The 25916-nt window shown below is 34.0% G+C and overlaps 3 protein-coding genes across 4 annotated transcripts in view; 2 read left to right on the forward strand and 1 right to left on the reverse strand.

Moving 5' to 3' along the window:
- The window catches only part of Bx (LIM domain-containing protein Beadex), a 46562-nt gene extending 38197 nt beyond the window's left edge, over nt 1-8365 (forward strand). For both annotated transcript variants that reach the window (XM_085200456.1, XM_085200457.1), the window contains exons 2-6: nt 400-555; nt 977-1149; nt 1553-1678; nt 6094-6244; nt 6709-8365. In XM_085200456.1, the coding sequence (XP_085056582.1) occupies nt 400-555; nt 977-1149; nt 1553-1678; nt 6094-6244; nt 6709-6834 (732 nt within the window). In that variant the 3' untranslated portion in view covers nt 6835-8365. The remainder of the gene's footprint in view (nt 1-399; nt 556-976; nt 1150-1552; nt 1679-6093; nt 6245-6708) is intronic.
- Nucleotides 8366-13032: 4667 nt separating this feature from the next.
- Nucleotides 13033-14840, reverse strand: LOC146529923 (uncharacterized). Its single transcript, XM_085200696.1, has 6 exons — nt 14804-14840; nt 14647-14720; nt 14342-14563; nt 14007-14180; nt 13768-13932; nt 13033-13658 (listed from the first exon to the last, which is right to left on the reverse strand). Exons 1-6 carry the CDS (start codon nt 14838-14840, stop codon nt 13053-13055), a joined length of 1278 nt encoding a protein of 425 aa, XP_085056822.1. The 3' UTR covers nt 13033-13052.
- Nucleotides 14841-21369: 6529 nt separating this feature from the next.
- Nucleotides 21370-24703, forward strand: LOC146529924 (uncharacterized). Its single transcript, XM_085200697.1, has 4 exons — nt 21370-22222; nt 22316-23031; nt 23467-24526; nt 24687-24703. Exons 1-4 carry the CDS (start codon nt 21370-21372, stop codon nt 24701-24703), a joined length of 2646 nt encoding a protein of 881 aa, XP_085056823.1.
- Nucleotides 24704-25916: the final 1213 nt, after the last annotated feature.

Here is a 25916-nt window from a genome sequence, read left to right on the forward strand (position 1 = left end):
TTTAATATCTACAGTATAGGTTCTTTTTATTTTCATGACATTAATTGATTTCAATAAAAGGTTAACAAACAAATATAAAAGATTGTGAAAAATGAATTGAAATGTTATTTTCTAAAAAAGTTACTTTATTAATGAAATCAATTTAAATCAGCTTTACGCAGTATCTCGTACACAGCAGGGTAGACAGAGGGAATTAAGTTTTAAAACACTCCGTTCTCCACTTTCCGCCCAATTCCGGAGGCATTGCGTATTGAGTGGCGGAAGCCAACCCCTCGCTTTACCTGGACACGACAGAGCGAAGAAATGAAAATATAAATTTAAATTAATTTAAATAAAATTTATTAAGTTTTATTTATTCTTCAACTGATAATTTTATTAATAGTTTTATTTATCCTTCAGCAGTGTGAAAGGCGGACGCCGCAACAGACAGGCGGCAGTCCTGGACTAGGCTCACACATGTTAGCCATGGATGTCACCAAAGAGGCGCGGGCGTCGCCTCTACCAGCCGGCGCTCAAAATTCCAGCGCTGCTTCCACGCAGCCTCCACAACCCCAGGTAAGCAATAGCTTACTTCCTTCATTCTTACTTCCCTAACTTAACGTATAAAATCTTGAACACAGAAAGAAATCAATTTGCTATTTTTTGTAAGTTCTGTGTGAAAGTAAGTAACATAATTTTAAAAGATTTCAATATCTTCTATCATAACTCGTATGTTGTGGCATATATCTCAGATCGACAAATGAGTGAATTGATCTCATGAGGAAAACGCCTTTATAATATAGGTATATAATAGATTTTTCAAATAAATATAAATAGTTATTCTGTCATCTACCTCAATTTATTTAACTGACAATAAATAGAAAGGAAGCATTTGTGTTTAAATAAAATAATTTAAAAATACAACAAATACCTATTAATAAAGTTAAAAGATAAATATTTATTAATAAAGTTATTAATAATTATATTTTATTTGTAGATCTGTGCAGGATGCAGCAAAGTAATAACGGAGCGGTACTTGTTGAAAGCCCTGGACCAGCTTTGGCACGAAGATTGTTTAAAGTGTGGATGTTGCGACTGTCGGCTTGGCGAAGTCGGGCACACATTGTACACGCGAGCAAATTTGATACTTTGCAAGAGAGATTATTTGAGGTAAAATTAACTGACTACTACAAAAAGGCTAAGATAATAATATTATTATAAAAAGTAGAGAATTATATTTTTAAGCAAAAATATTATACCGATTTCTTCAATTTCCACCACAATCTAACCAAACTTTCATTAAAATATCCTTGAATCTCCATATCCCCTCCAATAAAAAAAGATTCATCAAAATCGGCTAACCCAGTCTAAAGTTCTGAGCTAACAAACATAAAAAAAATACAGTCGAATTAATAATCTCCTTTTACAGAAATCGGTCTAAAAAAGATAACAGTAGTTAAATCGTTTCAAGAATAATAATAATATAGATATAGCAAAGAAGATAAAGTATAACATTCATTTTTATTATTACATATTGATTAAGAAAACTAATTTAGAATTTCTTTCTCAACAGGCTTTTCGGCAACACTGGCTACTGTGCGGCGTGCAACAAAGTAATCCCGGCCTTTGAGATGGTGATGCGTGCGCGCAGCAATGTCTATCACCTCGAGTGCTTCGCGTGCCAGCAGTGTAATCACAGGTGAGGTATTTTTATATTGGCTTAACGTTTCTAAGAAGCTACGTGAGTTTCTTAGCGAAGGTGCTATTAAAAATAATCATAAGCATATAGGAAAATATCAAATGAATATAAAAAAATATTACGAAATATAATAATATGTATATAAGTATTCTCGTATTGGCTCTCTGAAGATGGAACATTATTTGGCAAACAATTTTACTAATAAGCATCGACCTTACTACTATTTTATTTATTAATATTACACATATCTTAAATAACATAAAAACTTACGCCTCACTTAGTATATAAATCTTTAATAATTTCCACATTCATCGCATCACGGCGGGCTTACTGCGCGAACACACTTAATTTTCTCACCTGTCAAAAGCGATAGCGCCGTGAAAATTGAGCATTGAATACAAGTCCAGTTTGGGACTTATTTTGTGAACGAGATAAAATATTTACAATGAGCTGATGATAGAGAAGGACAGCTACACCCTGGAGCGGCAGTCCGTATGCTTTATTCAACTCACGGACGACAAACAAAGAGCGCGATTAAATTTTCCGCTACATAAGAAGCTTCATGCAAAGGAAATTTGCTTTTAAAACACTGGTGATTGTTTTTGTGAGTTGCGAAAATTTCTTAGTCTTTTATTAAACAGATTTCATGGAATGGGAATGCTAGGACGTATGTATGTACGTAAATATTTGACTGCCTCTGCTATACCTGTATAAGGGATAAAAAAAGTGATTGTTTCAATATAATTTGTTGGATTGTAATTTTTAAACTGCGAAACAGAATATAGGTACATATTTTTCATCTTCACGCTGTATCCCTCATTTAGCAGAGTAAGCAGAAGCAGTAGTGTCAAGACACTCCACTTCCCACTTGCCCCCGAATTCTGGAGGCTTTGCGTGTTAAGTAGCGGAACTCGACGCCGCGCTTTTGTCTCGACATAAATTTCCACGAGTGGGAATCGAACCCACAATCTGTCGCACCTACCATCACACGTTTGTGCCAATACGCCACGAATGGCCTCGATTTATTTTTAAACATAAATAATGTTATAGTTTCCTAACTTAAAGTTTTAGACACGTTGAACTTGATTTCCCCGTGCTCTGTCAGTTATTGAGCTGAGCGATGATGCATCTAGTGGAATACGAACTTAATAATCAATTTATTGATAGTGTCTGTTACAAGTAGAAATTATATTAAAGTTAAAGAGGAATTTTCGACATTATATAAAAAAAAGTATTTAATTAATAATAGTTTATTTATTTTTGGAACCTACCCAAACCGACAAAGCTTACACTAATTTTTAAACAAGCAAACCCTATTTTAGTCACGTAATTTGGCAACAAAGTATCTTAAAATATCGAATAAGATTTCTAGCGTGAACAGCAATCTCCTTTGCAGTGTCCGCTTAAATAATAGAAAGGTCGCGAGATTGGAGCCATTCTGAATGGTTTATACGTCACTTGTGGACCTTTGCCACTTGCCAGCGGACCTCGCGTGTCCTATTGTATATTCATTCCACTATTACTTCAACGTAGACCAACCTGAAGGGGATTGAAACAGAATATTAGAAAAGATTATCTCATACTTCACAACCCTATTAAATAAACAAAACAATTGTTTGAAAATACTAAATAAATTTAAACAATTTTGTTATTAAAATTGAACTCTCATCCCATTATTCTATTCAAATAACAAATCACTTAGCAAAAACGAATGACAAACAGAGTTTTATGCAAAAAAGCTGCAAAAAAAAAGCTCAAAAATGAATAAAGTCATTTTGCATATTTATACATGTTTACCTAACAATACGGGCGACTATTAAATATCACGTACAAATCAATTTCCACCGGGCAGAAATCTGAATCCAATTTGTGGGCTGTCCGATTGGAGCGGCGGCAGATATCGGGATATCGCTAAACTGCTAAATTATTTAGTGGGAACCCGGCGTGCCCGCGGCGGACGGAAACGCTGGTCTGCGGACCAGGAGCTGCCACCAGCTCGCTGTCAATCTGGTCAATTTATCTCTTGCCACCTCTTTAAGTTATTAAATTGTTGGTAATCTAGAATTTATTTATTTATTAATATTAATCATATTTAGCATTGAGGCCAGGGGCACAGGGGCACAAAGTGTGCTTGTAAACGCGACTGGTTGCGGGTTCGATCTCCACTCGAGGAAATAAAATATTTAATTAAATTTATATTTCCATTACTTGGCTCTGGTGTTGAGATTAAGCAAAGGTTACAGAATTCGGTGGAAAGTGGGAAACAGAGTGTCTTAACATTATTTTCCTTCTGCGTGCTGTGTGCGGAATACAATATGAAGCTGATTTTTTATTTATTAATTATATTTAGTGTATTTGACATTATTTGTTATAAAGTTATCCTTTTATTAATGACTACAAGTATTAGTTATAAATAATAACAATATAATGAAATAATGACACTCGTATTTGTATTTATTATGATCTACGATCTATTGTCAAACATAATAATATTCGAATTGAAATCATATTTAAATGCATGTGCATACAATTAAAAGATAATTTCAAAAAATATTAGTGAATAGCAAATGTTAAAACCACTTCAAACTTTCAATGAATAATTTCAATTAATCAATTCACAATATTAATAATTAAGAATCAATTATTTAAATACATAGATAGATGTATATATCAAAAACAGAATACATTATGTCAAAGAGAAAAAAAAACACTACTTATTTACGCTTGCTATCAAATGTTCAACAGTTCTCTCCCCAGCATTGTTTCAAAACAGTTAATAGACACGTCCGATTACGTAAAACGTCGAACTCGTCGTCGCAGTCGTCGCGTCACAATTCACAATGGCGCGCCATACAAAGCTTAACTTGCACCCAGTCATTAAAATTTCGCTCTACATCTTTTCCATTACGCGACTGCTGACAAAAAATAGCAAAAATAAAAAGAACAACCCCCAAAAACAAAAGTCGGCGGCGGAGAGAACAGGAAATAAAGTTAATTAAGAGAGGCGAAATCGACTGAGTTGCGGTGGAAATTGGCCCCTTAAAAAAGAGACATTTGTAGCCGAGCTATTGCGCTTAATTTTTGTGACAAGTGAAACAAAAGAGTTGGCAGGGTGGCGGGAAACATGGGGGAAGATGGGGGAGGATGGGGAGGGTGGGTGAAAAGATAAGGTTTTGCGTTATCACCGCCGGTTGCGGGCGGTTCCGGGCGGACAGTGGCGAGTCGAAGGCGATACCTTTTGTTTTGCCACATTGAGGGATGCGCGCCTCTGACGTTATCTTGCTCCTTGTTCAAGTTGACCTTTCCACTGATGGCAGTAAATTTTATTTCTTAGACGTTTACGGTTTTTTCTTGTATTAGTTGTTCCTTATTGTTGATAAACAGAACGCTATGTGGTGTTTTTAACTTAAGCTTACATATTAAAAAAATAACTAGTACTGTAACTTCCCTATTTTTTATTTTAAAATCGTGGATAAAATGATAAAAAATAAATTCATAATAATATATTAGAAATGGATATTGTTTGAAAGGAGCAACAACTAATAAACATGATTTTATTCGGAAAAAATAATAACTTAGTTAAATAAGTGTATAATTATTTTAGTATATAATTATATGTTGTTTTATTTTTCGTTAAAAATGAAGGTGTAGGTAGCTATAATGCAAGTTAATGTAAAGTATATTGAAATTTTAATACCAAGGATCTCATTGAAATTAATTATACTTACGTTTCTTTTTACTATTTCAAATCCGTTATTTCTGGGAATGGTGGCACCTTGGATAAGTTTTTGAAATATTTTTTAGCTTCTGTTCGTTGATTTTTGTAGTTTTTTGTTATTGTTATTATTGGCCTGTTTGGCAACGAATAGGTCTTATAACCCTCAGCCCGTTTCGTCTACTGCTGAACGTAGGCTTCAATATACTCTACGTATTAAAGTGCAACTATATATTATAACAGCTCTTACAATTTTATAAAAACGAGAAATTAAATTTCCTTAATATAACTTTCGTCTTTTTTTGCAAAGTTTTTGCTTGATAATATATCACTATAATATTTAAAGATTATTATCTAAATCTTATCTTCTATTATTGTAGTAGTATAATCTATAAAATTTTAAGGTTTATTTAATTAAATCAAGCATATAAAAATATTAAGATTTAATATGTAACGCTGCTATCAGTACAAGAGGTGTGGGCCGGTTGCCAAAAAGCAGTATAAGTCAGTCTGTATGACATTAAACCTACATTATATATGAACACACACACTAATGCAAAGCTCAGCTTAGACTATATTGTTAAAGTACTTATGTTAAATTAATTCCTATAAAAAAAATAAAAGCCTTGCCTTAAAAACCTGTCATCTTTTATAGGAAAATATTTTGCTTGTTTCTTAAACATACTTTCTTGTCTAACAGATTCTGTGTCGGTGATCGCTTCTATTTATGCGAGAACAAGATTTTGTGCGAATACGACTATGAAGAGCGTTTGGTTTTTGCCAATATGGCGTACAACCCACCACCACTATCGCACCTTAAGAGGCAAACCACTCATTTACCACCACCACCGGTAAGTTTCATTTGAAAATACATTCAATTTTCATATTTTTTGCATTTCAACTATATTACCAAGAACATTTTTTTACCAACTGTATCCAAATATATAGGGTTTTTGCTATATAATAAATATATCAATATAGATATTTTTGGTTTAGTTCTGCGGGCTCTACGTCAATATTGACTATTGTGAAGTTTAATTAGTTAGTGCATTATAATAGCTAATACAATTCAGAGATGTCAATTAGATATTAACTGAACTCTACATTGAGGCCTGTCCTTGAATAATAATGTTGTGACAATCATCTTTAAGCTACTAATTAATGCTGATTACGTACATACATTTAATATAAACATTATTGTACAAGCATAATTAGGTTTTCACAATACCTAATAAATATAATTTATTAATTCTTGTATAACAATATATCATACAGTCATATTTTATTTTTATTCATTTATTTCGTTTTCCAACAGACAAGCAATGCGATAGGACTGATGAATGGATCCAGTCGATCTGGTGATCTGAACAACAACATGAACTCGTCGCCTGCGCCTTTCCCACCGCACCTCAAGCCTCTCGGCCTCTCCGCGTCCAGCTGAGATTATAGAACGTGAGACGCGGCTCACCCTTACATGAAATATCAAAATTGATTGAATCAAACATTGAAAGTATGAACTGTTAACCTCTTATTGAACTGTCAGTGTTGTTCATTTCCAACGTCTAAATCTATCGAGTCTAATTACCAAAACTTTGAATATAATTAGATTTTTCCACCCAATGTGTGATTTTTAGATTTGTAGTGAGTGTTTTTTATGTTGGTTAAAACGTATTTTTTTCTTTGTGAAAAGATTATTTCAATGCATTCACGTAATATTGCTACTTGTCGATGTTAACCATAAAAAAATGAGTGCACTCTACTTAGAGCGTCGGTCGCCGGAAAGTTATAATTCTGCATTTATCTTGTATATTCATGGTATTACATCGAAAACAAATTGAATTATTTAAAATGAGCAAGTACATTTTAAATCACTCGATAATAGTGTAATTATTATGTTTTAATACAAAATAAAATTGTATAGCATATTTTCTTTTTCATAATTAATTTTACTTATCGTGAATGAAGCTTAAAACTTGTTTTCAGTATACTATTAATATTGTGGATGAGTTTATTAACTGTTTAAAGACATTTTTTTATTATTTTTAACTGAACTGAATTTTTGGAAACGGGAATCATTATTCTTTCTTGATCAGCTGTTACTATGTTAATGCCAAAAGGAATTAGACACTCTTCCTGTAAACAATGTTAGATAGAATAAAAATATAATGGATTTTAATATCTTTAAGATGATCTCATAATGCAATCTCGGCTTAGAATAATGTTCTTATAGTAAAAGTCTCATTTATAAAGTAAACGTGCAAGAGATGTGTTTTAGGTCATTTAATGAAACAATATAAAGAAGTAAATTCTTTGTATTTTTCTTGACCTAAAATTTCTAGTAATAATTATACGTTTTATATATATATATATCGAGTATGTTATGAATGTAAATATTAAAAAATATTAATTTTCTTTATTATGTATTAATAGTACCTACGCGAGCTAATGCAATAAGAATAATCAAATTGTATTTTATTTGTTTAAGGCATTTTGTTTAGCAATTATCGGTTGGCCTGGCCATATATTAAAATTATTTTTAACTTCGAGCTCGCCACATTGTTATTTCTTTTTCTACCTATAATGTATATTAATTGTTAAGTTTAATTATAAACATCGTTATAATGTTTGTATTATTTATGTATATAAAATATATTCATAAGTAGAATATTTGTATCTTACATTAAATTACTATACGTTAGTATATAATAAATTTAGAGAAATGTGGAAATACGTGTTGAATAAATGTTTTGAATTTCATTATTAATCATAATAGTTCAAATTAGATTTTTTTAGATATTTCAAGTCTTCTTATTGTGTATTGTATAAGTTATTCCGCATTTAAGTAGATAAAAGTCTCATGCATTCCTATTGTATAAAATGTTGCTAAACTGTGAACAGTATGCGTCAGATTCTTTCCAAACCAATGATATGACCAAAGAAGTAGCTGATTAAAGCCTTGTTCAAAATGAAAATTTATTTTATTTACAAAACCCTGGTTACCATTTATATATGATTTTTGTTTATATTGGTTCTTTAGTATATAATATAGATTTTGGTAGAACTTCCGTTTATAATCAGTCAAAAATTCTAAAAAAAATTCTAAAAATTCTAAAAATTCTGCGCTTTGTCTTGTTAATATATCGAGAAAATGAAAATATGAAATAATTAATTTCCCCGAGTGTGCGTTAGTCACACGTGCCACTGCGTGAGCGGCCTCATTCATTCAGCATTTATTGAAAGTTGTAAAGTCATCAAGTAACATATTATTTATGAAAATCTTTAATATTGTAGGCTAAACCTAAGGTTGAAACTTTTTTTTACCAAATTTCTCAATAAAAGTTAATAATTAAATTTAATATTATTTATTTACATTTATATTTTAATTTTTTCGCTCTGGTGTCTCCGCAATGCCTCCAGAAGTCGGTGGAAAGTGGGAACGGAGTGTCTTAATAATAGGCTCCCCCTATCTACCCTGCTATGTGCGGGATACATGGTGAAGCTGACTTCAATTTATTCGACTATTGACTAGAACATGTTTTAGCAGTGGAAAAAAAAATATGAAATATTTAATTTCCTTGAATGGGAATCGAACCCACTGCGAAAGGCCTCAACTAAACTTATATATAATACGAATAAATTCCATCAAATAACATAACTCTATAAAATAAATGTTCGAATTTTTTTTAATGTTAATCATTTGACTAAAATTAGCAAATTAAATGTCACTTTAGAGTGGACTTCTTTTACTTTAACAATATTAAATAAGTAATATCTATTTTATGTTCTGTGAAAAATTGTGCTCAGATAGTATTTTTACGCATAAAAAATTGTAAGGAACATTGACTAATGTTACATTTCGATAGAAAACTTCTGAAGAGCAGAAAAATCATCCCAATTTCCTGGCTCCTCGCCCTCGATGTCGATGTATCTTTTCATAGAAATGTTATCGATGTCATCTTTAATTTTGGCAACAATTGATACACTTATGAAAAGAAAAACATATTTATGAAAGTATTGCTGAATTGTGCAGTTTATTAGTATCTGTTCTTAGATAAATTTTTATATAATTGTCAAGAAATAAGTAGATTTACATAGTTTTTACTAAAAAGATCCTGTTTTTTTTTGATAATAAAAAAATATATTTTGACTCTGGTACTGTAGATACCGATATGAGAGACACTGCCTCATAGCAACTTTTGCATATGTCTAGAACATGCAAATGGAAGTAGTCAAATAAAGGTGCGTCGAGAACAAAACTTTGCAGCAGACCTCCTCGAGCATGAACGACACAATGAGGTGCGTGAAAAATGGCACCGGCCGACGCGACGGCCCACAAATCAAAACTGTGAAAGCGTTCGACAAAAACAAAATAAAATATAAAACAGAGTAAGCCCACTGATGGCTTCTTGCAGTAATTTCCGTTTTCAATGAACGCGTTTTTCTTTTTCTTATCATCGCACGAACTAGGATGGTTGGGAATAAATTGAAATACAAAATTGATTGTTGACTTTTCCCGGTCGCTTTATTACTGTCATAAATAGAAAAGAGATTGAAAATTGCCTACCGACGCGGTGTCGGCAGATTTCATGATTCCGTTATTCTTTAGCAGGAACCCATTGAAAGTATAGAAATCGCTGTTTTTTTGTAATTATTATTTCTATCCTATTATGTATTTAGCAGGGTATGCCTACCCTACTTTATACGGGAACCAGGTCGATTAAATCAAATTAGTTTTTTTATTAATCGACCTGAAGCATTAATTTGTGGAGCAAATGATAGTTTTATACCTTTTGTTGTTAAAAGAATTTATATAAAAAAAATAATTGAATTAATAATTGAGTTAACAAAGTGCCTTAACCATAGGTTATCACTAAGTAAGATGTTAATTATAAAACGCACATACAATTAAATATTATGTAAATAAACTTTGAAATTGCACTCCAAATTAATGCTCTTAAGAAAGTATCAGCTATTACATTTTAATAAATTAGAGACCTATTATTTTTACGAGTTTTTCCCCATTTACTTCTATCGGCACGGCAGTCAGAACAAGTTAACAATGATTGTCAGCGCTTACACCCTTCCCGGGATTTGGAAGGAGAATGACTCCGTAACCGTGACCATTCCAACCAGAACCCTAACAAATGTAAAGCAAAGTATTTTTCACCCTATTTATAAAGAAAGAGGGGAGATCGAGAATATCTTATGAAGCTGGTATTATCTATCTCGGGAGCTCTTATTTTTATTCGAGTTTTAATTATTAAAAGTTTTATGAACTGCTTATTTCTTTTTATGAGATTGTTGAATTAATTCCTTTTGTTTGCTAACTCATTGCCGTCAGTGTTAATTGCTGAAATTTCGCAGAATAGCTTTGTTCTCAACTCTTATTTTGTAAACAAGAGCAAAGTGAAATTAATAACTTTCCACGGCAAAGCTATTTGTGTCATATATTGCTATATTCATTTTTAAAGGCGTTTCACAAAGCTTTGTGCTGGTTAGACATTTCATGTGAAGTAATCAGCTAGATTTTGAAAAATAAAATTCTGCTATGATTTTTTTCCTTCGTCTAATTTTATTAATATATTGCGATTTTAAAATCTCAACGTATAAAAATAAAACGTTTTATTATTAAGGGTAAAGTAATAAAATAAATGCTGTTGTACATAAGTAATTGCGAGCAATATAAAAAAAATCATCTTGACACAGCAGGGTAGGCAGAGGGAACACAGTGTTAACACACTCCGTTCCCCACTTTCCGCCGAATTTTGGAGGTGATGCGTGTTGAGTGGCGGAACAAAACGCCGCACTTTTTGCTTGTATAAGAGCGATGAAACGGAAATATTAAGTAAATATTCAATTATTAATTTAAGTAAATATTTCGTCTCCTCGAGTGGAATTTCCATTATGGAACTGTTTTATATTACATTATGAAAAATAAGTCTAGATATATTAATTTATAATCAGCAACATTAATTTAGTTATTAATTATTCATATATTTTAATCAAAAGGTCATCATGCGAGGCCAAACTATTTACGCAACATAATTTTACAGTTATTATTTCATATTTTACAAACAATTTTAAAACAGAAAAATATTGAAAAGCTTAACGTTTTGAAACTTACTTATCACGTATGTATAATAATATCGTAAAACATTTTAACTTCGTAAAGAGCTATTCACGTTGAATTCTCATTCGACGTGGTGAGTCCGTTGTAAGTAAATTTAACTTTAAAATATGCATAACAGTTTTCCGATGCTTCCCCATTTGGAATTTAAACACATCGAATCGTATTAAGATACATTCTGACTCCATTGCGCTCAGAACTTGGAAGAAAATTCACTTATAAATTGCTTTATTGCATTTGAAAATAGCACTCGGAAACCTATGTTCGTATTATATTTTAAAATTTTTGTATTTTAAAGATTTTTAAGTAATCTGCTTTACGCTGTATTCTGCACACAGCAGGGTGGGCATTCTCTGCCTCTCCATTCTCTCTAGTGTTAAGACACTCCGTTCATCATTACTATCGTTAAAGGAAATTGTTTTAGATTAATAGTTCCTGGTAATACATGAAACTCTCAATAGATAATTGTTTTCTACATCTGAGAAAAGGTAAGCGAAGAGGCAATTTTAAGAATTGCCTGGAACTTATATATGCACGATTATTATTGTCCGGGTCCACTAGTTATTAATATAAGCTACAACACCTCAAGCACTCGGTAAATTAAATTATGTAGGATATGAATCTTAGTAAATTTGTGCAAAATATTATATTTAAAGCCAATAATTAAATAAGTAAATATAACATTGTTTGGCAAGTAAGGCGGAAGTAGATGTTCTGGCACAGCTCGAAAAGTTCCCGAATAAGTAGAGTTAAGTAAGATTGCAAGCTTAACGCCTCCGCAGTTTGCTCTAATAGCATTATCAACTTTCCAGACCGTATTGAGGGATTCTTGTACATATTGTACTAAAATTTTATAAAGTATTTAAATATTATTTGGAGATGTCTCTAAAACGAGCATGAAAATCTTCAAAAAACAGTATAAACTACTGGCAGTAGGTATGGTATTTTATAATGGAAAGGTAAGATAAGGAACGTTATTTCGTCGCAATAGCATATATCTCAGTAACTATTTCAAGAAATGCAATTATATATTTATTGTATTACAAATATTTCTTAGGATTTTTTTAAAATAAATTACTTACAAAAAGTGAATTTTGTACTTAAAAGAATCAAAATACTAAAGAGCTTATTATTATTCTTCTTTGGCATTTTTGATAACAGAAGGCATTTTTGGCATTTTTGAGAAGATAGAATAGAGACTGTTAATTTTGTGACATTGTATTTTGAATGGCCGGACGCCGTGCTTCGCCTTGTTGTGAGAGCGATAAAATGAAAATAATTTATTATCAAAAGTAAATCAAACGAGGGATCGAACCTACAACCCTTGTCGTCAGATGCTTTACAGCGTGACGAAGGCACTCTTTGAAGAAAGTATAATCGCTTTAAAATAAATTATTGTTATTCGTTAAATGTATTTAGTATGACCCAAGACTCAAAATCAAGCAATGTGTAATAATAGTTTAAATAGATAATAAAACAAAAATAGCTGAGGTTAAAACAAAAACTATTTAATTCTGGATATAACTAAACATTTAACGGAAATGTACTATTAACAAACAAAACGATGTGAAAGTGGACATTAAATCAATTTTTTTCAGTTTCGCATCACTACGTAATCGATGGTGCTGTGCCAAAACATTTGCCCGACGCTCACTCTGTTCAGTGACATAATTTGTATCAGGTTCAACGTTACCAGTAGTCTCAGGAGAAATATCTTCAATTGTATTATCCATATAAGTTCTAGATGTCATAATAGATCTTTCATCAGCTACTGGTTCCGACTCCGTTACAATAGCCGTTGAAACAGTTGATTCCTTTAAAGTAGTTATTTCTTCAGTGGTGAGAGTGGGTGACACTGTTGTAACTTCCGATTGATTACTTTGCTCTGTTGTGAAGATATAACTTTCGTCTTCAGTAACAACAGTGGTAGTAAGTGTTGTCGTAGTGGGTGGATCTTTATTTATCAAAAAGCAAATTGAGCCGCATTGCTCTTCCAGGCACTTTTCTTCTACAGCGCATGTCATTAAATTTTCCCAAGAACTCAATTTCTGATAGAGGTAAGGGTGATTGCAATTTTGAACGTATGTTTGTGTACCAGCCAGCTCTTCATCACATATAAGCGGTCCACCCCTATTATACTGTAAGTAAAATTGTTGAACAAAATTAAAAAAAAAAAAACTACAAACAACAAACAAAAAAAAAATAATTTAACATATTAATAAAAGAATGATTAATTATATTTTGTACCTCACAAAAATTGGGATCATCAAAAACATTAGACTTTTCATCACTGGGCGCAGCACATAGCATACTTTCATTTCTAAATTCGCTTCCACATTTATCTGAAGTGCCTGGTAGTATATAAACCATATTTTTCACAAGAACTCTATCTTCTGTAGTATTTCCAGGTCGCTTTTAAAATAAAAAAAATAATTATATATTTTTACCAAGCAAATGCATAATAATTAATTACCAATATTACTTACCATAAAAAGAAGAATATAACAATTCATCTCAAAAAAAGTGCTTTTATGGGATGTTGAAGCTACTGGAGCCACTGTTGATGTAATTTTAAACGGCAGCAGAGTTTTAAGGAAAGAAATATCAAAGTACCACCAAGCACTAGTATTAAAATTGGAGGGTCGTGCTATTTGGATAATCTGAAAAAAGAACATGGCTTACAAATAATATAATTACTAAAAAAATTATAAAATTTTGAACGTAACGGGATTTGAACCCGCTCCACTTGGAAATCGTCCAAGTTAAAAATATAATTGCTATTTTTTAATATATGTTATATAAAATAAATATTAAATATTACTTCTCGTTCTTGTTCAGCATCATCTTCGTTTAGGGTCAAATTTGTATCAATGTTGATCGCACCAAGTTTCGCCAAAAGAGTTTTCTTCGGAAAACCTACTGACGTGTCGATATTTTCTTGATTAGATGATATTAACCAATTTTCACGAATCAAGATAGCTGCTCTGACAATTCTTGAGCCGTCCGCGTCAACTACCGAATCATCTGGGTAGTATAATATTGCCTGTTGCCAATTAATTATATTTATAAGTTTAGAATTAATAAATTGAGAATTTTTATAATATATAATAATAAAAATCTATTTACCATGTACGGGAAAGTACCTTTCTTGACTAAATTTTCATCTTCAGTACTTACGTCGTCTAGAGCAAACACTATACCTTTGAAACAAAATGCTAATGAGCACTTTATTTTATTAACATTAATAGATTATATATACAGAAATAATTAGACACAATCTTACCAGCGTAACATATTGCCAAAATTAATGCTATATGCATATTTTAATATGTTAAATTCAGGACAACAAAACCAGCTATAACAAACAGCCCTGACATTGACAGTTAAGATTTTAAAAGAAGAATATCTATTTTTCTTTTTTATGTCTATTCTGCGTCTGTTATTTATAAAAGAAAAAAATATATATAAAAACTTTTAATATTTTCTATACTTTAATGACTTATCAAATAAAATTTTTCATAAGTTTAAATTCCATTTGTTCTTGTAAAAACCGAATTAGCCGAGTCACGTCCATTATTTTTCGGTGTTATCTCTGACAAAGTTGCGTCGAGTCTAGTCGAGGGCATTAATCAGAATCGCAACGGAGCTAAGATGTATTATCCTCAATAAGGCGAGAAGAATGACTTTGCAAATTTAAAAGCGTGTTTTACAGAGAGAGTAAGGTGGAGAATAAATGCAGGAAACATCTAATTATTCATGTAAGGGGTGTTTAAGGACGCATATTAATACGCTTGAGGCGACGCGCCGTCGACTTTTTTAAAATATGCTAAGAATATAAAAAGAGCCGCCCGTTTTAAAATACTGCGGACGGGTGTACACGACTTGGGCGGTTCTGCGATTCTCATCTTTCTTCTGTTGAAATTGAATAAATACATAAACATTCGTTCTGGCTATTTGGTAACAGCTATTTTTGTAAGTGCTAACTTGTTTGGTATTTTCTTTCTTCGTCATTTATCATTTTAGTTTAGAATAAGTACAGCTTTATTACAAAATATTTCAGTTGTGCCGAAGAGTGTATGTTCGATACGCAATGCCTTCAGAATTCGGCGGTAAGCGTCTTAACACTAGGTTTACCTTGCCTACACGGCTATACAGTTTGAAAGTAAAAAAATGATAAAATGCAGCAACAAAAAACGGAGAGCTACGACTATATATATAATAATCGTATTGTGTTGTTTGTGTAAAATCGCTACAATTCAAATCTTTAAGTAATTTCTTCTTTTCTCTTTATTTCCTTTGTAATAGATTAGAGATTTTTTTTAAAGGTAACTACTAAAAGAGTTTGTCGAAGTTCCACAAGATCATCGTAAACGCTCGCATAATCGAACACACGTTTACGATTGGTAGCAAACTTAGTACTTAGCGGTAGTAATTCTGTCCGAGATAAACTTCACATTGTAACGTAAATGTCGATTTTAGAGTGCTGAATCACTGGTTGAGAGTTAGTGAGGCGCACGTTACACATACTTTGTGATTTACGATTCATAAACTGTGTAAACTATAGGGTTAGTTGGTTTTTCGGCGTATGTTTATTTTTATTTTAGCTTTCAGCATTAGACAGTCCGTTTATACATTTTCCACCAAATTTTCGTATAGTTGTATATTGGAACTTAAAACCACGCTTCGTTTATGGAATGCTAATAATTAATTTCCCGAAATTTTTCCGTTTTTCTGTTTTTTTGTCTGTTTTTTTGCCTCACGCTGTATCCCACACGCATCAGGGTAGGTAGCCTAGTGTTAAGACATTCCGTTCCCTTCCGTTCCCAGCGGAACCCAACGCCACCATTAGCCTCGACACCTGAACGAAAAAATGAAAATATTAAATATTTCATTTTCCGAGTGGGAATCGAACCCACAACCTGCCGCATTCACATTCACATTTTGTACCCCTACGCTACGAGGGCCCTCAATGTTATTGTTTTCTCTATGAAATAAAGAGTTTCATTTTTATTGAGTCACTATTGGTAATTCCTTAGTAAATATTGAGAAATGATTAACAAAATTGCAAATTATAATAAGAAATCTAGTTAAAGATTAAAGGGTTTAGAGTTTGGTCGTAAATAAAGTATTAATTTAAAACATACCAGTTTTACGTCCAATGTATGTAGATAGATACTAACAGCAGAGAGGTGATATGAATATTAAGAGCTCGAAGAATTATAAGATTTATGCGACGATTCGGAAGTTAGAAGCCCTACTTAAATGAATGTTTAACATTATCTGCAGAGTTTTAGGGAGTTGAGCCTCTTAACAACTTGAGAAGAAACTTTAATAGACAGTGGCTCTCGGACGATTAATTCGGAGACGTGGAAAGGTGGACGGGAATTCTTAATGTGAAAGGGTGACTTTCCAATCGATGTCGCGATTCGTTTGTTTCGCTTATAATTGTAGGATTTTAGTCGTATTTTAAATTATTTTTTGGTAAAATTTAAGGACAAGCTCTATCCAGCAGGTACCTATCCTGTATAGGAAGCCTATTCTTAAGACACTTCAATCCCCACTTTTCGTTGAATTCTGGATCATTAAATTTAAGCAGGTATTAGTGCTATTTATTTAGTTATTTCTTTCTTTAGAGGATGGCTTATTATATATATTTTTATAAGACACTCCGTTCCCAATTAGAAACTTCCATTCCCCACTTTCTACCGCATTCATGAGGCATCGCGAGGAAATGAAAATATTAATATTTCAGTTCTTCTATTCGCAATGGAACCCGAAACTTATGGACTTTATAGTCGCACGCTTGTGAACCTGAACAACGACTGGCCCTATATGAAAAGATAATATTTATAATTAACGAAATACAAAAGGAATCACATATTTTTCTCTCATATTATGTATTGTGCAGCGAGCACAGGACTCGCCATATCATATTATATTTGATGTGGACACATCGCAGAGCACATCGGCCGTCATTGTTCGCCGCGTCATTCTCCGACGCCTGTCCCGCACTATTGTGCACGGCTTTATTGAATTTGATTTACGTGCCAATTTTTGTAGGCTTCGGTTTTTATTAACTGACCTCGGCGCCGATGTAAACTTAATTGAATCCGCCAACAAAAGGCATCGAATGAAAAGAGCGTCCAGCAGTGTGCGATGCAGATTATAATAGATTTTTCCGAATTTGCATGGGCTTTAAGTTACCCGATATTGGATTTTTTCACGGTGGTTGAACTATTGTTTTCACAACATTTAATAACTTGCAAAAAATCGAATTGGGAATATGTCTTTGTTTATTTAATAAAGGCATATAATTTTCATATCGATTTCACGTGCACTAACTACCCTTCAACGCTAATTGACAGAGCTCTTGAATGGGAAAATTGAGAATTAATGTCAGCTTATTTGATTTTTAATAGTGTAATTTTAATTAGATACTCTATAATCATTAATCCGTAAGTCAATTAAATCATTGCAAATTTACCTGCCAGCTTATGTAATAAATTGTATCATTGACTTTGAAAAGAGCAACTGTTGAGTTTCTTGCCGGCTCCTCTCAGCAGAACTGCCTTCCGAACCGGTGGTAGCTTTTTGCTTATATGTTATTGTATGTATTCGACGATTCAAAAGTGCTTATAACAGTCTATTTGAATAAAGAATATTTCGATTTTGAATTTGAATTTATATGTCTCTACATTTCTACCTAAGTACATTACTTGGATGGTAATAATATGCTTATAATGGTAACAATATACAATATAACCATAATAATTATAAAGAAGAGATTTATTAAAAATATATATATTAAGTTAATAAAATATTTGTATAATATTTGACATATCATAAAAAATACACAAAAAAATTATATTACAAGATTAAATATAATATAACAATTTAATTAAAAATAATAAGAAAAATATACAATTTCAATTTGATATTTTTTTATATTTAATTAAATATTGAGTTAACTTAGACTTTCTTCTAATTTTGTGCTACAAAAGCAAATTATTCGCTGAGAGACCGTAATCTGAGTTAATTATCTGAAATTCTGTCGTATTTAATGTCGTTTCAAAACGAGTTTCCACCATAATTGTAGTCGAGGCAAAAGAGATTTGAAAAGCAATCGTAAACACAATTAAGAATAAGTTGATGTTTGTTCAAAATGTCTTAGTGTATATGACATGGGGCTCTCGGGAAAATAAAAGCTAATATTATCTTTAATAGTGGAGTGGGAAAGGAGACAATAAAAATTGAGAAATATACGTAGTTAGAACACGACTTACATTTTTTTCTAACTGAATAATAAGATCTGAGGCCAGTCGTGGCGCAGGGGCCCAAAGATGCGACTGTAAAATCCACAGGTTATTGGTTGGATTCCCGCTCGAGGAAATGAAATGCTTAATATTTTCATTTCCTCGCTTAGGACAAGTGAGTTCTGCCAAGTTCCAGAATTCAGCGCAAAGTGGGAAACGTAAATATCTCAATGGAACCGGTTCTATACCACCGGTTGGAATAGGTTCCCAGGTTCCATCTGACAGAGCAAGGTCTACCTTGCTACGTGCGGGCAAAAATAAAAAGATAATCTTATCATTAAAAATATTTATTAAGACGGTCTTATTCAAAATATAACAATTGTGTCAGTGGAGATATATGGAATCAAATCAGGTGAACAATAGAACTGCAATTACATCCGAGAGGGGGAGCTCTGTTAGTCTCGGGGACAAAATTTGCTTTAGATTTAAGCAAATGCTTATGATACCAGACATTAGACATTCAGCAAATGTCAATTTTTACTATGTTATTTATTGGATATGTTAAATGAGGCTCGTCAAACGTTTGTTTTGGTTGACACACGTGTTAGTGAGAGTTTCTTGTTTTTGTGTATATTATTCATAATTTTTTTGTTCAAATTGCAGTTTTTTAAATAAAAGATCTGTGTTATTAAGGTGGTAGGTTTGTGTAAGTGTTTGTGTTGTTTTTGTCGTTAGATAATATATATTAAAAGGTAAGTTAGGTTAGCTAGTTTTAAAATGGATGCAGAGCATCCACCCGATCCCCCTGACCCTGGAGGTGGTGTAGGTGAGGTGCAAACGACTTCCCGAAAAAGGCAAGGTGATGATACACCTATTAATAATAATGAAATTATTAAAAAAACAATCATTAACCCGGCCACTGCGACTCCATCTATTCAAAATTTATATGTCCACCCTTCCTTGTCTGAAAGTCCTAAGTCCTACCTTGATACGGACAAAGGTCCTTTCATAGTATATGTGTCAAGGGAAACTCCAGACCCTGCAGCTGGGACCTCCATTAAAGCCATTAAATTTGGCCAATTCCTCCATATAAATAAAGTAACTAATATCACCAGCGATGGTGTGAAAAGTGTTGGTCGCAACAAAATTAGCGTTGAATTCTCAACAGCTGCTGCAGCGAATTTGTTTTTGTCCAATCCCATTCTCAGCTTCTGTAAATATGTTGCTGTTATCCCAACATTCAATATTACTAGAATGGGTATTGTAAGGGATGTCCCAGTCGATTTCTCACTGGATGAATTTGTAAGTTCATTGGAGTTTCCCTCTAGTGGTGTACAGGTGATGAAAGTAAGGCGTTTAAACAGAAAGTGTGTCAGTGAGGGTGTGACTACATGGGTCCCGACTCAGTCGGTTGTAGTTACATTCCGTGGTCAAATGTTGCCTGAAAGGGTCTTTTCGTATCATTCATCCCTTCCAGTTGAACCTTATAGATACCCTACTATCCAATGTTTAAATTGTTGTCGATTTGGTCATATAAAATCACAGTGCAGATCGAAGCCAAGGTGCTACAAGTGTTCAGAGTCCCACAATGGTGAAGCATGTGACAGAAGCAGGGAAAATTCTTTTTGTTTATACTGTGAGAGCAAACATTTTGCCTCAGACAAGGACTGTCCTGAGTTTGCAAGGCAACAGTCCATCAAAATTACAATGTCTCAGGAGTGTATATCATATATAGAGGCTTCCGCTCGTTTCCCTCCAGTCCGCAGATCCTATGCCGATATGGCTAAGGAAATATCCTCCCCACCCGCTCATTCTAACACCTTATCCCCAAAATCATCTGCCCCTGTTACTCCATATAAATCTTACCGAAAGACAGTTTTCCAGTCTCCCCGTCCCCGCGCTCCTTTAGCAAAGGGATATAATAAACAAGCTCATCAAGCCTTAATTGCCAATTGTCCTTCTCCCCTTCCTAATGGTTCCGCTTTAAACCAAGGTGTTGACAGTCCAATAGAATCCAGGAAAGATCTATTGGTTGCACTAACTGAAACCCTTGTGAGCATTTTCCAAACCGCTGATGAACTTCCTATACCGTCCAACGTTGCCCAGAACTTACTAACAATCTTTAAAATACTAAACAATGGAGCCACTGAGCTTCCTACAGTGGAATAGTCAAAGTATTCGTGCCAAAAAGCACGAATTACTTAACATTATTTCTCTGTATAATCCTGTCATTATTGCCCTCTCGGAAACATGGTTGGTGCCTGACTCCCGTTTTAGGGTACCAGGTTTCGCCTGTTTAAGGGAGGACAGAAGTGACGGGTATGGAGGTTGTGCTATCCTTATCCAGCACTCCTCTCCTTATACCCTTATCCCTATCCCTCTTCACAGCCAACAGATTAATGCTGTTGCTGTGAGGGCTTTCAATATCTCCTTCCTCTCGATTTATATCCCTCACCCCTCTCCCTCCCTTTTCCTTGAGCTAAAGTCTATTATCTCTTCTCTTCCCAGTCCTGTGTTGGTCCTGGGTGATTTTAACACCCATCACTCGTTGTGGGGGTGTTACTACTGTGATGGATTTTCTCCTTCGTTGGTAGACATGATTGATGATGTATCTCTTTGCATTCTCAATGATGGCTCTCCGACTCGTAGGGTTAATCCAAATCAGAATCCTAAGACCGCTGTTGACCTTTCCTTATCTTCTCCTTCTCTTGCTTCCCAGCTATCATGGTCTGTTCTTCCTTCTACCCATGGTAGTGACCACTTCCCTATACTCCTCTCTATACATAATAGACATTCCCCTGCTCCCCCTCTAAATTCTTCCTCTAAATATAACTTAAAACAAGCTAACTGGAATGAGTATGCCGACTCTGTGGATTGCATGCTGGGCAATCTTCCTGAATTCGGTAATTTTGAGAATATCATGCTTTGCTATGATCGTTTTGTCTCTGCCATCTTGTCTGCAGCTGACTTGCATATCCCTAAAAAACACTCCATTCAGAATTGGATGCATTTCAATCCCTGGTGGGATCAGGAATGCTCTGATTCTGTCGATCGGCGAACATCTGCTGAAGAATCATATGCTGCCCGTATGATTATGGAGAATTACATTGAGTACAAGCGCAGAGATGCGAAATTTAGAAACTTAACTGGGAAAAAGAAAAAACTTGGATGGACTAATTTTTGTGAATCCCTTAGTCCTCGTTCTCCTTCCTCACTTGTGTGGACGAATGTTAGGAGATTTCGTCGTTCTCTTAACAATAGTTCCAGTCCTACTTCCAATAATCCCTCTTTATGGCTTAATGATTTTGCTAACAAACTTGCTCCTCCCTTTGTACCGTCTTATGATTTATTTGTATCCCCACTGATTGAATCTTCGGATGAAATGGATGCAAATTTTTCGTTTGAAGAACTCAAAAATGTCTTAACGGATTTAAGAGATACAAGTCCAGGTGAGGACTGTATCTCTTACTCTTTTATTGCTAGACTAAATGAGAAGTCTAAGAGGCACTTTTTAAATTTAATCAATAACATATTTCAATCAGGTAACATTCCCGAATCTTGGAAGTTCCAAAATGTTATTCCCATCCTAAAACCTGGAAAATGTCCTTCTGATCCTAATTCATACAGACCCATTGCTCTAGCTTCTGCTTTATCAAAAATTATGGAACGGCTTATAAAAAATCGTCTGGAGTGGATAGTGGAGAGCAGAAATATCTTAGCACCCTCTCAGTTTGGCTTCAGAAAGGGGTTAAGTACCACAGATAGTCTCAGTGTTTTTACTACAGACATTCGACGAGCGTATGCCAAAGGAGAGTATTTGGTTGGTGTTTTTCTAGATGTTGCATCTGCATATGATAATGTTCTTCTTCCGGTACTCAGGCAAAAATTGCACCAGCTGAGTATTCCGCCGAGGATGGCTCATTTCGTATGTAATCTGCTGACCGGTAGGTCGATATCTGTGAAACATCCACTTCTTACTATACCTCCCAGACTTGTCTGGAAAGGTTTGCCTCAAGGTTCTGCTCTCAGTCCTCTGTTGTATAATTTATACACTCATGACCTTGAATTGTCTGTCAATAGTTTTTGTAACATTCTTCAATACGCTGATGACATCGTCCTTTACTACAGCTCAAAATCTGTGGAGGACATAACTTATCGTCTGAATACTGCTTTACACTATTTAAACCAGTGGCTCTCTGATCATGGCTTGGCACTATCAGTAGCAAAGTGCCGGGCGGTAGTATTTTCCAAAAAGAGAGTAACTCCTAATGTTCAAATTTATTGCGGTAATAATACTATCCAATTAGCAGAAAATGTTAAATTCTTAGGCATGATTCTCGATAAAAGACTGAACGGAATTGCCCATGCTGAACATGTCAGTAAAAAATGTGAAAACGGCATCAACGCTTTAAGAGCTGTGTCTGGTGTGTGGTGGGGTGCACACCCTTATACTCTCAAACTACTGTACAATGCCATTATCCGTAGTCACATTGACTACGGATTATTTGTCTTAGACCCCTTTAACAAAGTTGCTACTGAAAAACTCAATAGAATCCAATACAAATGTCTACGAATTATTATAGGTGCAATGAAGTCTTCTCCCACCAACGCACTGCAGGTTGAGTGTGTTGATCCTCCTTATCCTATCCGTCGCCAATTCCTGTCTGATCGGTTTGTTGGTAAAATGTTACAGCTGTCATCCCACCCTCTATGGTCCAAGCTATCTGATTTAGCGGACCTCATTCCTCCGGGCAGGCCCCTACCCTACTTGCTCAATAGTTTCCTGAAATTTACCTCTCTTCCTCATCCCTTGTCCTCTTCTCCATCTAATCCCTTATTCTGTACACCTTATAAAGCTTTAGTACACCATCCTTCTGTTATCACTAATCTTGGTCTAACCAAGGGAGCTGCTGACACCAACACAAAATTTCAATCCATAGTAAATGAAAATTTTTCAAACCACATCCTCATCTTTACAGATGCATCAAAGCTTTCAAAAGAAAGCTGTGTTGGTGCCGCTTGCTGGATACCAAAATTCAAAATTATATTACAATTTAAATGTCCCCCCGAATCATCTGTGTTTACTGGAGAGGCTGTTGCTTTGTTAGAAGCAATCCGGTTCACAGACTCCCATGACTTTAAACAGACTGTTATTTGTACTGACTCTTTAAGTTGCATATTGGCTATAAAGGGAAATCCATTTCATAGTAAACTAAGGTCTTCAATTATTTTAAGGATTCGTGAAGAACTGTACTCATGTTATTTAAAGGGTTTGGATGTTACTTTGGCATGGATTCCAGGTCATTCTGGAATAAGTGGGAATGAATCTGCAGACTCGTGCGCAAAATTGGCCATCCAGTGTGGTAATTCAGATCACTCTTTTATTTCGGCCCAGGATCTGTTGTCTCTTGCATCAACTCATTTGGATGTGTCATGGTCTGAATTCTGGGAATTGTCAAAATCTCAGAAAGGTAAATTCTATGGTGCTATTCAACCTAATATCCCCAGGCGACCTTGGTTTTTCTCCCAAAGATTTACTGAACGGAGGATTATATCAACTATTTGTCGCTTGCGTCTAGGACATGCATGTACGCCTGTGCACCTAGCTAAGATCAGGGTCAGGGACCACTCACTGTGTGAATGTGGCCTAGACGACGGTTCCCCTCCTCACATCCTTTTCACTTGCCCGAAGCTAATCCGTCCCTTATACGACGTCCTTCCTCATAAAGTTCCCCGTCCTCTTAGTGTTCAATGTTTGTTAATGTTTGTGTTTGGTCCTCTTTGTAAATTTTTATGTAAATATATTAGATATAACAAAATTAAATTATAAGTTAACCTTTGTATTATATTTTTTATTACTAATCTCTGTGTTATGTATATAATGTATTGTGCTAATTTTAACTTTTTTTGTAGGTGAAGGCAATTTTTAGCTGGATCTTTTTTTTTTTTCTACATGCATTTTCCTATCGTGTAACATTGTCTATTTTTTACCGTACAACCTCCTTCGTGTCTTCTCCATACAACGTGACATTGGCGAAGTGATATGTGCTCAACTGGCACGCTCGGAACGCCAGATTTAAAGAACCATACCATACCGGATATGTTAAATTTCACGCTCGAGACGCCATATATCAAGAATTCAATTCAATTCAATGTTAAATTTCGACTTTAAAGCTTGCAACGAAATATAAATTTACCTATGTACTTATAAATATTTGATAGTGCTGGCGATAAGTGCTATTTCACTCTTTATACTTTTACTGTTTATTGTTTGTAAGTATTTTTTTTCAAAACATATAATCTATTAAACCTCCCAAACACATGTCAAATATTTAATCAACACACAAACGGTTAAAATATTAACTTTTTTGTTATTTTAACAGTTACGTAGAAACGTAAAAGTTTCCTTTCATTGTCAACTCCAATGCAAATTCTTGGCTGAATACGGTCTGTTTACTTCTTTGCCCCTTTGTTTTAGCCGTAACGAGCAGAAAAAGGACCCATTCAGAACATCCGAACCTAATTACCCTACCCTCGGTTACAAAGGAGGGTTTCTAATTAACGACATTATGTCAAATAATTTGTTTGAGCCGACGTCTTACTTCGCTCCACTCGCGGATTGGATTAAGTTTGTATTCGGTCGGGTACGTTTGTTTTACGAAGAAAAGCCGTTTGGGCGGTTCAATGGTTGATTAACCATTCATATTGTAAAGGATTATTTAAATTGAATGACCTTTATTTCGTATTTAGGGTCTTTCTAAGATTTTTTGATTTATTATTTTTAAATTTACTTAAATGAGTAATGAAGAAAGTCGTGGAAAGTGAGTGAGTTCTGGGTTTAGAATTCCTCTCGAAAAAATAAAACGTTTATTATTTTAATTTGTTCACTCTGGTGTTGAGATAAAGCGCGGCGTTAAATTCCGCCAGTCACCACGCAATTCTTCCATATTTACTAGGTTCCACGTAAATAAACGGGTAATATACCTGTGTACGTAGGCGATAATAACAACAGTTGTGTCTACTTAACTTGCAACTTATACCTTTAATATGCAAGCTGCTGCATATATGCAATGACTGATCGTGATGATGATAAATGATTCGTCATCGTTTCTGGAGCACTTAGCGGAACGCTTCTCGTTATAT

This window comes from Heliconius melpomene, chromosome 17 (genome assembly GCF_056956725.1).
Source record: "Heliconius melpomene rosina isolate 202511_hmr_F chromosome 17, ASM5695672v1, whole genome shotgun sequence".
Lineage (NCBI taxonomy): Eukaryota > Metazoa > Arthropoda > Insecta > Lepidoptera > Nymphalidae > Heliconius > Heliconius melpomene.

What these genes read in the sequence shown, in the direction of transcription:
- LOC146529924 (XM_085200697.1), top strand. Translation starts at nt 21,370, where the DNA reads ATGATTGATGATGTATCTCTTTGCATTCTCAATGATGGCTCTCCGACT. An exon ending in TTTAAGAGATACAAGTCCAG is followed by an intron (nt 22,223 to 22,315) that starts GTGAGGACTGTA and finishes TATTTCAATCAG; the next exon opens with GTAACATTCCCGAATCTTGG. An exon ending in TAGTATTTTCCAAAAAGAGA is followed by an intron (nt 23,032 to 23,466) that starts GTAACTCCTAAT and finishes AAAATGTTACAG; the next exon opens with CTGTCATCCCACCCTCTATG.
- LOC146529923 (XM_085200696.1), bottom strand. Translation starts at nt 14,840, where the DNA reads ATGCATATAGCATTAATTTTGGCAATATGTTACGCTG. An exon ending in GTTATATTCTTCTTTTTATG is followed by an intron (nt 13,933 to 14,006) that starts GTAAGTAATATT and finishes TTATTTTAAAAG; the next exon opens with CGACCTGGAAATACTACAGA. An exon ending in ATGATCCCAATTTTTGTGAG is followed by an intron (nt 13,659 to 13,767) that starts GTACAAAATATA and finishes TTTTACTTACAG; the next exon opens with TATAATAGGGGTGGACCGCT.